The sequence below is a fragment of the Amphiprion ocellaris genome, chromosome 8 (genome assembly GCF_022539595.1).
Source record: "Amphiprion ocellaris isolate individual 3 ecotype Okinawa chromosome 8, ASM2253959v1, whole genome shotgun sequence".
In the NCBI taxonomy this organism is placed as follows: domain Eukaryota; kingdom Metazoa; phylum Chordata; class Actinopteri; family Pomacentridae; genus Amphiprion; species Amphiprion ocellaris.
The window spans coordinates 21,355,941-21,371,678 of NC_072773.1; the positions used below are offsets into that span (position 1 = coordinate 21,355,941).

At 38.8% G+C, this 15,738-nt stretch overlaps 1 protein-coding gene across 1 annotated transcript in view; it reads right to left on the reverse strand.

The window, feature by feature from the left end:
- LOC111572105 (DNA (cytosine-5)-methyltransferase 3C-like) overlaps positions 1-15,738 on the reverse strand; it is a 22,606-nt gene continuing 6,868 nt past the window's right edge. The window contains exons 5-24 of the mRNA XM_023275631.3: positions 13,602-13,661; positions 12,958-13,013; positions 12,449-12,592; positions 11,661-11,726; positions 11,357-11,506; positions 11,151-11,258; positions 10,223-10,352; positions 9,838-9,954; positions 9,672-9,716; positions 9,500-9,579; positions 9,235-9,347; positions 8,091-8,274; positions 6,371-6,455; positions 6,014-6,159; positions 5,497-5,587; positions 5,188-5,336; positions 5,013-5,098; positions 4,827-4,896; positions 4,527-4,645; positions 1-3,312 (exon numbers count right to left, since the gene is read on the reverse strand). Of these exons, the coding sequence (XP_023131399.1) occupies positions 3,171-3,312; positions 4,527-4,645; positions 4,827-4,896; positions 5,013-5,098; positions 5,188-5,336; positions 5,497-5,587; positions 6,014-6,159; positions 6,371-6,455; positions 8,091-8,274; positions 9,235-9,347; positions 9,500-9,579; positions 9,672-9,716; positions 9,838-9,954; positions 10,223-10,352; positions 11,151-11,258; positions 11,357-11,506; positions 11,661-11,726; positions 12,449-12,592; positions 12,958-13,013; positions 13,602-13,661 (2,141 nt within the window). The 3' untranslated portion in view covers positions 1-3,170. The remainder of the gene's footprint in view (positions 3,313-4,526; positions 4,646-4,826; positions 4,897-5,012; positions 5,099-5,187; positions 5,337-5,496; positions 5,588-6,013; positions 6,160-6,370; positions 6,456-8,090; positions 8,275-9,234; positions 9,348-9,499; positions 9,580-9,671; positions 9,717-9,837; positions 9,955-10,222; positions 10,353-11,150; positions 11,259-11,356; positions 11,507-11,660; positions 11,727-12,448; positions 12,593-12,957; positions 13,014-13,601; positions 13,662-15,738) is intronic.

A 15,738-nucleotide genomic window follows, 5' to 3' on the forward strand; every position in this document is an offset into this window, starting at 1 on the left:
CACAAATCTCACACATACTTTAATTCATTGTGTCTCAACATTTGTTGTTCTCACCAAGATACTTGACTGTCACACTAACATTGCTCTACATTACTTTGTCATATGATAAAAACACACAGTTGAACAATCAACACACTGCAAAACAAAAACCTACAAGAAAAGTTCACTTTCAGCTGGTTCCAGTTAAAATCACAGGTAACATGTAATGTAAAAAGACTAAAAAAAACTATACATGCAAAGTTAGCCCGGTACGGCAGCACCATCAAAGCAACAGTGAGGTAAAAGTGTCACATTAGAACATTTTGCTGTAGGCCTGTTGACAACGTACAGTGAAATGTTTATGCATGATCAAGCAAAGGACACTCATAGCTAAGGCAGCTCTGATATCTTAACTTTCAGTAAACATGATTAACCTGAACAAAAATAACACAAGCGTACATAAAATCACAACCTAGGGACGCCTGAACAGTACTGTTGATGTTAGAGTACAGAAGTTGTCTTTTTTTTTTTTTTTTTTTTAAATCGCACCATTTCTAGTCTCATTGAGCTTTAAAGGACTGCATCAGTGGTTGTGTCAGTACAAACAGTAAATCTAGACAATTCATCTGCCCATTTTTTCATAATTGACGTTTATCTGGCCAGTAAAATGATTAAAAACACAACTTCTTGGACCACAGATGTCTTGTTTTATCTCACCAACAGTCAATCAAGATCTAAAAATACTATATATGTCAAAAGGAATTGCGATATTATTCTAGCCTCAAAATTACAGAACAATAAAAAAATGTAAATATTCTGATATTCAGAAAACATAAGCAGCAAACCCTGTCATTTCAGAAGCTTTAAACTAAGAATACGTCACCTACTTTGATTATTCAGCTATAGCTTCCAGCCAGGAAAAGTTGTATGAAAACCAACAAACCAGAGAAAAGTAATCCAACACAGAACGTGTTTCAGGTCAGAATTTGGTGTTGTCGGGACTTTTCATCACAATATTTTCATGTCAGTCAAAACAAGCCGCTGTTTCGCTTTTGTCTGACTGTTCAGGCAACATTTATATCTCATAGTTCTGTATAAAAATGTAATTGTAAAATCATATGGAGTCTGGAGAAAATACACACAATAATAAAAATAGCAGGAAACAAATAAAGGTGACTTGTTAGAAGAATGAAATAAAATGTAAGGGGCTTTAAAAGTTTTTTTTTTTTTTTTTTAATTTCATGGTTATATTCAATATTTGGTCTAATGTTGCTATCATGAGTTTATATAGTTCTTCACATTTTTGTTTGCCTTCAAGTGCTTCAAACATAAAACAAAGCCGTGTTCGGGTACAAACATGCTTCAGTCTCTTGTTCTTATTGTCTTTACCTGCGTGTTGTTGTTTGCCCCTGAGAAAGATACATGTTGCTCTTGTTTTTTGTAAAAGGGATCAATGACATTAAAGGCTTTTCAGCTTCTGTGCTTTCACAAAACCTTATTCAGTACAGAAATATAGTTGACTTTTTTGTTTTAAAGCAAACGCATGCAAAACCACTGTCACAGTCCTCAAAGGTACATGACTCCCACTTCAGAAGACGCTGCATATAATGTTTTTAAAGTGAGACCTCAGCAGTGTATTAGAGCACTCCAGTTAAATATTGTTAACAGCCACAGTTTTAAAAGTCCTCAGAGAGTAGATTCAAAATATTTTTGGTCTTGTATAAATAACAGTCCTTAAAATACATAAAATGTGAGCACCGACGCAAAACCAGTGAGGTGATTTTGGACAAAATCACTGGCGCACCACAGTGGAATCAATAGAATTTGGTTAAAAATGTAATAAAATACAGATGAAAAAATAACCAGTCAGTTGAATCAGTTATCAGGTAAAAGTAAAAGAAACAAAATTCATCACATTTGATGATCTAATCAGGAAGAGCATGATCAGATCAGACTTAAAAGTCCCTGGTTACAATGTACAGTAGGACGATATAAAATACAGGACGTAGAAAGAAAGCAAAGTTCACAAGTTTCAAAGTGATAAATTAACAAAGATCAAAAAAGTGTAACTGCAGATTTTAAACAAATCAGTGTTGAGGTAGAGAGCTGGGGCCTGTATCACGAAGTGGCTCTTTGGGTTACCTGGCACCAAACCAAACAGGAACATTTTGGAGCATTTTTTCCTATGATGTGAGAAGGTACATTTAAGAACAGTTGAGGTAAAACTGAAGAATAAATATCTGTAAACACAAGACTGACATATTTATGTAAGCTATTTACACATCCAGCAGTGATGGAGCAACATCAGCATCAATCAGAGATTCGTTCTAGCCACCTGATGACTTGAGACCAGTAGTCACTGTGCTTAATCTGTGCTGTTGGCCTCCTGGTCCTGAGGTCTGGCTTCTAAATGCTTCACTAAACTCATGAACTCACTGCTGTCATCAGCTGTTTGGTGCTGCTGCTGCTAAAAACACTGGTGTGAGATGTTAACACTCAACCAGAACAGTAAACTAAAATCAAAACAAAAGTAAATAGTAAAAACATTATTAATTGTAACCATGTTAAGGTCTATCTGACACCTGAGAGTGTGGTAAAGGCTCTGTTTTAATCTCAGGCTAGACACACAGTCGTGCAAGTGTTTCCTATCGCTCCAATGTAGTCATCAGAGTGTACAGAGTGACTGATCCATAAAAGTGTCTCTGTTGCACTTCACTATAAATGCTGATAACTCCCTTTCTCACTACACTTGGGTGATGGAGGTGTTGGCTGTTTATGATCCAATCCTCTGAAGTGAACCTGCTCCCATTACCATGGTGATCTACTACGTTAAAGGTGAGCCACCTTTGTGATACAGAAAAATGTGAGTAACCGTCTCATCTCACTTCGTGACACAGGCCCGTAGGCTGAGTAACTTTACTGTTTGAGCACCATTGTTTCAAAGTAAACCTGTAAATAAACCAAAGTGAACAGTGTCTGTGCCTGCTGGTGATACAAGATCATTGATGACTGATAATTCACAGGATTAAAAGGGGCTCATGAGAAAATCATTTCTAAATGTTAAAATAGTGAAAACTAAATTAGGCCTTTCAGAGAAAGACTGGAGAGTTTGAGCAACCCGGTAACACAGGGCAGGATAAGGCATTGGGTTTACCGCTGCTGCTCTTATGTGAAGATTCACGTCACCGTTGTTATTGACATTCAAAGTAATCCTTCAGTGGGGCGAAGAGGTGACGAATTACAGGGACACTCCAGGAGCGACCCAGGACTTTCTGCCTTTGCATCCGGCCCATGTTGTTCACATCTGTGTAATGCTTGGGGAAGCCGAAGATCCTAAAAAGACGACCACATGGGGAAAGTTGGAGTTACTAAAAAACTACCTAACTTAATATGTGTCTGTAATGAAATATCACTCACACACTGGGCCAAACTGTTTGTGAAATAAGGCGTCATAATGTTGGACTTACCTAATTTGAAGCCGAGACATTTTATCTTCACGGACTGTTTTTTTTGTGAGTAGAGTTTTCTATAACAACAAACCCTCATGCAACCATGAGAACGTTTTTGTCATTTTCCTTGTTGGGCTTTTTCATCATTTTGTCTGTGTTAATGCATTTAGTATTACATCTGGTGAAGGTATGTATTTAGAAATTTTAACCTCAGCTTCCATAATGCATCAGTAACACACTGAGAAGTTACACTGAGGATCCTAAAGACAAAAATGGTCCCACTGAAACCCATTAAAACTGTATTTTAAAAAAACCAAACAAAAACAACTATTACTACCACTACTACTATTATTAGTCCTGCTTTAATTACAGTAGTTAACAGTGTTGCCTCACAGCAAGAAGGCTTTAGGTACAAACCACAAGACATGCTCTTCATGTGCCTGTATGATTTTTGTTTTGGGTGTTCTCCTCACAATCCCAAAGAAAATTTATAGAACAGAATATTGTCTGTAGCAGCAGCAAGTCACTATATAAATGCAATAAAATCCCTCTGAAACAGTGAACTAATTTACATGCCGATCTGCCACAACATTATGACCACTGACAGGTGAAGTGAATAACATCGATCATCTTGTTATAATGCAACGTTCTGCTGGGAAACCTTGAGTCCTGACATTCATGTGGATGTTTGACATGTACCACCCACCTAAACATTGCAGGTCAAACAACCCCCCATAGCAACAGCAGTCCTTGATGCCAGTTTCCACCCTCAGCAGGACAATGCATCTCAACACACCACAAAAACTGCTCAGGAGTGGCCTAGGGAACACGACAGAGCTAAGCTGTTCACCCGGGTTCCTCACTCCCCAGATCCAAATCTTATTGACCATCTGCAGGATGTGTCAAGATAATCCTGATCTAGGTAGGTCCCACCCTGCAACTCACAGGACCCACAGAATTCCATCCCACAGGACATCCCCAGAGGTCCTGAGTCCATGCCCCACTGGGTCAGAGGAGTTTTAGCAGCATAAAGGGGACCAACACAATATTAAGCAGGTGGTCATAATGTTATGCCTGATCGGTGTATGTTGCACTTACTGTTCCAATTCAGTGCACCACAGGTAGTCCTCCTCGCCATTCATGGTGACAGGTAGTGACCCGGTTTTCCCCTGCCTTATGGAGTTGGACTTTGTTGTGATAGTGCGGACTTTGTCAAACTGCAGGAAGAGTTGACAAATTTGAACACAATACAACAGAGTTATGTCAAGTCTCCTGATTACACAGTTGCTTCTCAGAAAACCAGCATTAATCAAGCTCTGATATTTTAGATCACCATTATGTTGCAAACTAAATATTTTATGAAAACATGAACAAAATATACTATAATAATGCTTCTACCTTTGCCTGACGTCCATTTTCCAAACAATCCTGAAGAGACACTTTGTCATCTTGAGATGCAGCGAGAGCTCTAAAAGAAAACACAGACAGGAATGTAAACTGAAGTCAGCTTTCCAAAGATAAAATTATTTTCTTTTAGAACGATAACATGCATTAGGGAAGGAATATGAATGTATTAGTATGTACCTGTTCATGCCAGGTAGGTTTCCCCAAAAGTAACGTGCTCTGTGAGCAGGACTGACTTTCACTGCATCAATAAGAATCGGATTACACTGGAAAAAAATGTCAGGAAACAAATATTTACACTTAATTCCGTCTGTTCTTTGACAACGTTCTTTCAGTGATGATCAAATATGATTACCTCAAGGAATCTGCAAATATCTGATTTGTCATGGGCACTCATGAAAACCACGTTCTCAAACAACCAGAAAAACGGACGGTTGTCATCTTCCTTTGGCTTCAGCAAGGTCAGTATGCGGTAAAACTCAAAAAAGAGCCTCCCAGTGCCCTCTGCAGGACAAACACAGAGTGGCAAAAAGAAATAAAGGTTCTGTAAACAAGAGTTTGTGTTAAGGACACTGAAATGTATAGTGGCATTATTTTCACCTGTTATTATTCAGTATCTAAAGATTAAAAAAATGCCTTTAACAGAAGTTAAGAAGCTGCATACCAAATAATCCTTTTCGAAGAGGGTTGACCATGGACAGGTCGTTACATGGACTGCCTCCAATCAGAAGATCAAATGGACCCCATTCAGCCAGCTTCAACGCACAAATAGAGCTTCACTTTAGTTCATGTTTTGCAGAGTTCATATTACAGGTTCATCATTATATTTTGGAGGTCTGCTAGAATATGTTTACATGCTTTAATGTTACTTTTGCAACACTATACATTTCATTACTATACACCTCGTCTTCCTCTGTCTGAAATGTTCTGTTTGAACTTCTGTCTCTTTAAGGTTCCCTCTTGAAAAGCATAGTCTGATGAGTCATTTCAGGTAGATTAGGTGCAGTCATTTCTGTGGGAGAGATCAACTTCCTTTGCTATATAAGACAGTGAAGGGAAGACTCCCACAAGTATAGTAAGGGCTGTTTAATATTGTTTTTAGGCCTTTTAGTGTAATAAAATTACCCTAAACACAGATGTATTTTCAGACTGTCAGAGTAGTGCTTCTCCAGTGTACTCACATGTTTTCTTGTAATGGTGCGAACATCGTTGACATACTCAATCTTGCCCTCATGTTTGACCATCCCCACAGCAATCGAATCGTCACAAATCTCTGCAGCAATGTAGCGCTCGATCTTGAAGCCCAGGTCTTTGAGCACCAGGTATCCTGTTAATAATGAAAATTCATACATTTAATGTTAACTCCATTACTGTCTCTCACTACATCTGTATTTTTGATTCAGGTAACTCCCCAACTCCACCTTCCAAAGCGCTTTATTAGTGTTTATGTAGAAACAGAATATCATAGACGCCCCGCTGACTTTGTATTAAAAACATATTAGAGTTTGCATGACTGTCAGATAATGTGTTAAACTCACCTGTTGCAATGCCATCAAAAAGTGAGAGCACCTTGATTGGTCTGCGTTGATCAGCAGGGATAGAGGGGTAAACTCTGTGAGGCTCCTGTGATTAAAAAAAAAAAAAAAAAAAATCTAAATAAAATCCAAGTAAACATTTAGGATGAGAAATAGATAAAATCTTTGTTTTTTTTTTCCTTAAATTGCTGTAGAAATAAACATTGGTCCCCTGCAAGAGTTTTTGGTACAAACTGTGAGTGGTTTCAGCCTCAGACAGCAGATGATCCAGGCCATTACCATCGTAAGAAAACTTCTCTTATTAAAATCTGAATATTATGACTCTGTAATTCAATGGTAATGGAGCCGCATTCTTCAGGTTATTAGAAACCCTTAAAGCACAAGTCCTCCAAACTGCTCCCAGCAGTAATTAAAGGTGAAAGTACACTCGTTATTAATAAAAAATTACACAGCTGAAGCTTTTACTAATCACCTCATTTCATTTCTGACATGTTTGATAACCTGCTGGTAAACACAGCCCAAGGCAACTGTCCAACATCAAAAAACTGCTCCTCTTCCAGCCCTCACATCATACACACAGTAATAGCACAGTTTCACTCAGACCTGTCACACACTCAGAGGTATGCATATAAGAAAGTCTCTAGGTGAGGATAATTTTGACCCCTGGATCCTAACCAGTTATTCTCGAATCACTTGTAGAAATGTAGAACTTAACTTTAGCTTCAGGTAAAATCCCCCAAGGTGGTGAAAATTCTAATCCAACCTAAAAATCCCACAATCACTGGTCAAATCTGACCTATGTGGCATCCAAGTGAATAATAATGTCCTTCAGCCAGATCAGTTAGCTTTTAACTCAAGCTTAAGTAACTAAATATAAAGCATATATACTGTATATGCACATCACTTAGTTACTTTGAATTCAAGGGAACTGTGATTGACATTTTATAGGGTTTCTCTATCATTAATGAATAAAATTATTTTTAGCTGCAGCCCTAATAATTTTTCCTTGCCTAATCGGGGAGAATCTTAAAGGCCACCTCTACTGAAAATCAAGTTTTCAACCTTGTCTAGATGTTGTTTTCTATATGCGAAAAACACATCATGAGAGAGTTAGTCAACGGCATGCTGAGCATTTCAATCTTGAGCAGTGTGCCAGTGACAGATTCAGAAACACAGATTCAGACTTCTAGGTTTTCATACGTAACAAACATAAGGAAGGGAGGGGTGGTCATTTTACAGTCGTGGGTGGGCTGGTGTGCTCCAGCTTCAGGGGGCGGGAAGGGGTGGGTGGAAAAGAGGCTGGGGCTTCACAGATCTTCACATATGAGATTAAGCATTTAAGATTGGATTTAAGCCATATTTATGTCCCAGGGGATTATTTTACTGAAAAAAAAAAACATTTAATATATAGCATTGATACACAGAGATTAATTTTTAGGGGATAAATCAATGACCAGAGAGGGACCTTCATTTAAATCTTCTAACATCTGTCATAACCAGACAGGATAAATTCACTAATCGAACATTGCATTACTTAAAAACATACATTTCATTTAAAACAAAGATGGGGATTAGTTTGTATCTCTATTCACCTACATGCTCAACTAAAACCGTAAGTGAGTATATAACAAGGCAAAACAGGCAGTTTACATCAATGAACAGCTCTTCTCTCATCATCTGAACAAATGAATGTTACACATTTTGAAATAAGTGTGGTACATACAAACTCCATGGCGCTGTTGTTGGCAAAGAAGTCTTGAACTCTAACGCTCCAGTCTGGTCTTAGTTTGAGGTTTCCATCACATTGTGACGGTTTGCACATGTAGCAGCTCCATGGATCAACAACTTTAAGCTTGTCAAAAGTTCCCGACCCGACCAGGATGTCCAGACAGTCCTTACAGAAACATCTAGGAAAGACACGAGAACAAACCTGAGTGATTAGCTGCCATCGACCGTCTCTGCTGTTTATGATTTCTCCATATTTTGTCATTTAGAAAGCTGAAATCCAGGCTGAGCTGATGGGGTGTCTGGAGGATGTGACATGAGGCAAAGATAAGTGTGTGACTGAATGGGACTTCAGTTAGTAACTGGAGTTTGAAAAACATTACATTTTTTAGCCTTTATTATATAGGAGAGTGGAGAGACAGACAGTAAACGTGGGGAGAAGAGTCGGGGAGCAGTAAGACCTGGAGCAAATGGCCGTGGGCTGGATTCGAACCCATGACCACCACATCAGGGACTATAGCCCCTGTTTATGGGTCGCCTGCTCAACCAACTGAGCTACCAGGGTGCTGAAAAATGTTCATTTGAGGCGGTCAGAGTCAAGAATTGGTGTAACAGCAATGACTGACATGAATGTTCTGTAGCTATTGTGGTTGATGGACATGTTTGAACACATTCAGATTACAGATCATAGACCGCATACAATATATCAATAGCCTATTGTATATTAACATTGGAGTGATTTAATTCTTGAAGTATTTAATAACATCAAAACTTCTGGTAAGTGTGGTGAGAGAATTTTCAAAATAAGATCTCTACAGATATTTCAGCCCTGACAGTCTAAATATCTGACAGATGAGCAATGAAAACTGTTGTTTTATTTCTTTCTACTGTATTTGTCTGTACTGTTTTCTTAACCTTTTCAATTTATTTATGAAGTCTGAGAGAAACACATCTGCGTAGCTAGTTTATATACAGCAGCAATGTGAACATGACAATTCATGCAAAATGGGGGCTGAATCATCGCCTGTACAGCATTCTTTGCAAATCACTGATCTCGCTGATGACCATCACATAGCTGATATGAATTGGTAGCTGAATTTGATGAATCATGTATCAAAATAAAAGACCTAAGCAGAGTTTACCTGCAGCAGCTGGCATTGCCACACAGGATGACCTCCAAACCTGCACAGCACACAGTGCAATACGACTGGTAGCCGTCATCATCGTAGCGATACAGTGTCTCTGAGAAGTTCTCCTGCAAACAGTGACAGGGTGGTTTTGCAGCATTTTGGATGTTAATGGCAGCTGTGTTTCAGATGGAGGTTAAACATTTAGACAGTTGACTGGGATGGAGGAAAGCAGACCACACAAAGCAGACAGAGATAGATCAATGTTTCATTAGATTACCTTGCATTTTAGACAGAGACCACCTTCAAATAACGGATGCTGCACTGCAATCTCAGATGATCCACAAGACAAACAGAAATCTGAAATAAAACATTACCTTAAAATGAAGAATTCTGTTTTAATTAGATATTTCAAGTCACAAATTTATTCCATATACTCACAATTAACTTACCTTCAATTGTGTTGCCTTTCACTTTGAGCTTTCCTATTACTGATTCTGTAAAGAAAAGCCACAAATCACAAATAGGAAGAAAAATGCCAAGTCTATACCCACACCAGGGAGTTCATCCAATGTTTATATTTACAAGTCTGGATTCCATGAAATAAAAAATACATACCTCTGATATCGATGATGCCGGGTGCATTTGATTTATGTTTAATAAGAGATTTTCGTTTTGCTGGGGGCTGGTAGTCAGACAGGGCCGAGTCAGATGAATCAATGTGCGCAGAAGAATCTTGAAGAGCAGGAAAATATAGAAATTTTGAAGATTTTGCAAGACAAAACATGACAAAAAACATTTTATTTCTAAAACCTTAACACATTTAGCAGAACTGTCTGAACCACTCTACTTTGTGAGGCTCTTGACAAGCCAAACCATGAACAAATCTGCCATAATGTTCTGTACGTGTTTATAAACCTGCCCTCCCCAATGACGGAACACAGTAAAAAGGGATTTTGGAGAGGTGAAGCTATTTTTGAAGGACTTGTAAATGTGTACATACCAGCAGGTAAAAATCCCTCAGGCCCTGTAGGCAGAAATCCCTCAAACGCCCAGTCCAGCATCAGCTTCAGCTCTTTTTCTTTATCACCTTTTGCCTCGACAAAAGACTTTCTACACCGCTCACCTGCCAACTGCAGATTACAGAAGTGATCAAAATCTAAAGCCATGGTACATGTGTGTGAAACATATTGTGGTACAGATTCGCTGAGTGACTCTGAGTGACCTCTATGATACAAAAACCTCTTGGCCTAATAACCTTTTGCTGACAGATGAGCAGAATTATTATCATTTTTATTTTTGAAATTAACCCTCTAACACTCACTGACCCAAATACAAATTCTGCAGTGGTATTTTTATTGACATCCCAATCACATTTAACTATCTATACATCACTTGACAGCACAAAAACTCACTATGCAAACAGTGTAAACCATTTTATACTAACATCAGCAGCAGCAACAGTTCCTTACTTTGTTATGATAACAGATACAACATTATGGTTTACTTTATCTGCCATCTATGAGGGCACAAACTTCGTGAATCATTGTGCTACATGCTGTTTTCACTGTAACAGTCCAACAAACAACATACTTTAGTGCTTTTAATCTTTATTTGTAAAAAGGGAAAATGGTGAATGTTAAAAACAAACATTAAATATTAGCAATGAAATAGATTTGCTATAGCGGCTTAACTGTTTGCTGACAGTGATAAAGCCCCATCAGTTTTTAAATACTGCATTTAGAAATGTGGGACTACACTGCAGCATAATGGTGTTACACTGGTGGGCAAAGAAAATGTTGCTAAGAGGAAGATTAAGGGAAATTTCAGATCAACCATAGCAGACATGGAAATCAGGATGTAAATCTTTTACTTTACATGTTGGTTGTCAATGCACAAAACAAGGGTGTGGTACAAAATGTTCTGATTACCTCAATGATTTGGTAGATGGCTTCCTTGTAGGTAGGCAAGCTGGCAAAGGAGTTTTTGCAGAAGCACTTAGTAAAGGCACTAAATGGCAGAAGACCCTCAGTATAGGCCTGCAATAGACACCAACAATAATGTAAGAATCTGTGAATGTCTCTTTATCCCAAACTAATGAACATCAAAACTGCCAGCAAAGCACTGTTCTTCTAACCTCTGAGAACATCCCATCTCCAAACCATTCCACCCTTCGCATACCCGGAGGAGCACACTTGGTTTTCCAAGGCATCACCATCCCAGGCCACCATGAAAACCCCTGCACTTTACCCCATACCAGCTCTCCTGCCAGAAATCCTTTACCATCCTGCAGAAAACGAGAAGAAAAGGAGATTATCCACATTTATGTCTGTGTCAGACATGGAAAAATCTGAAACAGATTTTTTTTGACACAATGTTTGCTTTGCAGACTCTGAGAGAAACTCTACTATGGATTTTTTCCAGCAGCAAGAGCTAATGACCTGGTAGGCAGGCTTCCGTCGTCCTCTGGTCGGTGTGGGTTTACTTGATGGTGACGTTTCATCCAACTAAAAATCAACGACATTTAGAACAAATATTTTAAGAAGTGAAAAGATATTGCCAAAGTTATAAAAAATATGTTTATTTCTTATAGAACATTCATTAATATAATTATAGTTTGTGGTGCATTTGGGAAAATGTGCTGTTGAATTTACCAGTAATCACTCGGGGTTAATCATTGTTGTTGATATTAAATTTCAGCTGACATGGTAGAGAGAATTTGATATCAACAAAAAGCAGGGGAGTTTGTCACAGTGTGAAGATTCATGCATTAGTTTTACTACATAGAATAATATACTGTGGTATGACTAAATTGGAAATTAAAAATATTAGGCTGATTTGATTGCTTTTGTAGTCTGCCCCACTTACTGAAGGGCACTCTCCACAGGCGTCTACTGGAATCACACACTACTGATATGATGTGAACATACTAATGGTGTACATAAGTTCCGCCACCATTTTTACTGTAAAATTTCTCATGTCACCACAGGCATGTTTCAACTGCAACCCACTGACAATAAAGCTTTGTGAGTTCACTTTGTCCAGTAAAGTTTTTAAACAGTAAAAATGAAAAAGTTAGATTTCTGGGTGAGTTATTTGTATTACTTGGTATTTAGTCAGTTTAAAAAAAAAAAGCAATAACCAAGAATCTCAGATGGTGCAGGGTTTTTTGCTGTAGTTGCATTTCATGGACCACTGGTATTCTGGTAGTATACTTGAGTATACCTACCACCTCATCTTGGGACTCCCGATCATTTATGCGGTCCTTATCTACGGGTTTGCACCGGTTGCTATCGCCAGCCTGAAACACTGTACGGGCCTGTGGCTTCTGGCGCAAGCTGTTCTCCCAGCCATAACCTCCCCTAATGGTCCCCTGAGAGACAGCACACTCTCATTACACACTCAAATATCATGCACACGAGTGTAAATCAAAACGCACAGAGATTCATACAGTAAAACTGCACCTCATCACACCAGTAAACATGATGGCCCCAAAGATGAGAAGAGTCAGGAAAGGAAACAAGCTGTTAGTATATTAGAAGTGCTGAAGAATGAAAGACTAGTGCCACCAATGTAAAAAAACATTTTTTTCTGTGTTGATCGGGTTTCAGCTGTCATGTGTAGTAAAACGGACTTAACAGTCAGCACAATCCCCATTCTGTGTCATTGAAAATCTAATTTCTTTTCAATGTAGATATAATGGATTGAAAAAAGATGAAGAGACAGAAAATTTGTTACCTCCTTCCACAACGCCCCATTCTCTCCAGGAATACCATCATCTCCATTTGTTGGTTCTTTGGAAACAGAAAATGCACAGTAATTCTTTATTCTCTGGGGTCAGAGACATTATAACTGCATTTTGATGTGTTCAAACTAGGTGGAGGATGATAGTGTCCTGAAAATACTGCTAATTACAAAGCATATCAAAAAGGCTAATTTTAATTAAAAAAAAAACAAAAAAACAACAACACTAAGATGTACGTCATCTTACAAAATAAATGCTTTATTCAACAATAACATGTCTAATATATTCTTTAAATAGTGTACATTGTGCTTATCAGTAGGGCTGGACCCGAATATCCGAATATTCGGTCGCGACGGTGATATCCGAACATTGACAAATTTACAAACATTTACAACAAATATTTGAAGAAGTGAAAAGATACTGATCAATTTATAAAAAAAAAAATCTGTTTTATTTCTTATAGAATATACATTAATATAATTATAGTTTGTGGTGCAACCCCCCCTACCCCCCGTCGGATGTTACGAAGCAAACCGAATATTCGGATACTCGTCATTAATCGGGGCCGCATATCCAGAGCCCAGAAACTGCTATTTGGGTCAGCCCTACTTATCAGTTGTAAAAATGTTTCTCTTACGATTTATCTTTTTAAGACGAACTTCACACTGTTTCACTGTCAAACTGGGGCCATTCTGATCTAGAAAATAAGAGAAAAAGGCTAATAAAACAGGAGATTGATTGCAATCACTTCTGCTTAACCCCTTTGATATGTCTTATGATGAACTGTCTTACTACGTAGCATGGTATCATTATCATGTAAACGCTACGTTTCCCAGGTGAAAAAAATTTATTTAAAAATTTAAATAAATACAATACACACTGGAATAAGAAAAGTGACAAATGTATAAGCAAATACAAGAAAACAAACAAGCAACAACTGTACACAGAGCACATGGCATAATACAGAGCAGCTAAACAAATTACCAAACTTAAACTGACTTAAATGTCTAGTGAATGCATGCAAATATAAATAAATTAAATGTTTAAGTTTCAAAGTAAGGTAAAGAAAGAGTCGTAGACACTGTTCCTCATACTCATTAATGCACCCTACAATGGTGGATTATCACAGAACTTCTGAAGGTATCACATTTTGGAGTTGAAGCTGAAGTCGGTGATGTAGGGTGGCCTGGTATTGTCGACCACCACAGCTGCATGAACTTTGGAATGTTTGTGGGGTCTGTAATCCAGGCTAACAGTTCGTAGTTTACCTGCATGGGTGACAGCTTCTCCATAAGCAAGACGGGCTGGTTGGTGTTGACCGCGCTGGAGAAGTCAAAGGTGGCTCTCACTGTGCTTCCTAGCCTCTCCATGTGTAAGTAAACATTGTGCAGGTGGTGAATGAAGACATTGTTCACAATGATTTGGGATTTATACACGAACTACAGAGGATCCAGGGAGTTACTCATCCGGTGTTAAGGTGCTAGAGAACCAGTATCTTGAAGGTCTTCATGAGATGTCACTATCAATGGTCCGTAGTCGTTGAGAGGTCTGGGACAGCCTTTTTTTGTGCACTGGAACAATGCAGTGAGTCTTCCACAGCTGCAGCACCTTCTTCAGCCACAACGAGAGGTTGGATACAAAGATGAAGTCAGCGGTTCTAATCGATACACTTTTTTTTTTTTTTTTTTTACCAGATTCAGTGACTATATCATCGCAGTCCACTAGCTGTCTGTTCTATGAGCGCTAAAAAGATCCAGTGTTCGTTCACCATCCTCTCTGGCTCTGGCTGTTCCACACAAAATTATTCCAGCAGGTGCTGTGCATGTTCGTGGTTCCCTCTGTATAGTCGTCATCACTCTCCTCCTTCTGACAAAGAATTCACTTTTGAGCTGTTTTGACGTCCTCAGGGCAAAATACAGACTCCCAGCTTGGTTCCAGGCTCCCCTACTGCTTTCCCTGTCACTTTCAGTCTGTTCTGAGGGTTCAGCAGCTGAGTGTTTCTCTTTAGCACCCAGTCATTTAAAAGAAGCTCCTCTGCAATGCAACCTCTGAGTGCAATCTTGAATGACAACAGCTCGTCGTTTAACAGTGGCAGTGGCTCTGCAGGTACCTTTTCAAGAAGTCTTCCACAACACTCCCACTGAAACTGAGGCAAGCACTTGATAGGTTGATAGGTGGAGATTCTTCTCCTTAATGATAAGGTGTAGGTGCAGAGCAGGCTATTGGCTTCTTCAAGGATGAGCAGCATATCAACTTGAAAAGCTGTCTGTGTTTATCATTGAAAACTACAAAGAGCTAAAGTGTAATAGTTCTGCCCATAAATTCCAGGATTTTTGTGAACAACAGGCAAAATCTAAGGCATCTGATCTTGAGGTAAAATGATATGCTATCCTGATACCTGAGTCAAAAAATGCTTTGAGGCCGACTTTCAAACAGGAGGAGTACTGTGCGTGGAGGTCTACCATGAACTCTTGAGCCTGATTGGAAAGCTCCTGAACCTGAGCATGAAAACCTCTATCCGTGATGAATGACCTCCCTGAGCTGCCAACAGATCTGCTCAAAGCCTGCACCATTACCAGTGAAATAAACAGCAATCACAATATTTTTTTCAAGGTCTCCGCCATTGCAGCTGCCTCAGTACATGTCAGTGCCTCAGCAACAAGCCTTTTTTCTTGAGTTTGTAGCAGTTATCCAGATCGTAGTCTTATCTTAAACCCTGTTATATTCATGCTCTCATCTGTGTCGGATACAAATTTAGATCTCGCGACAAAGAA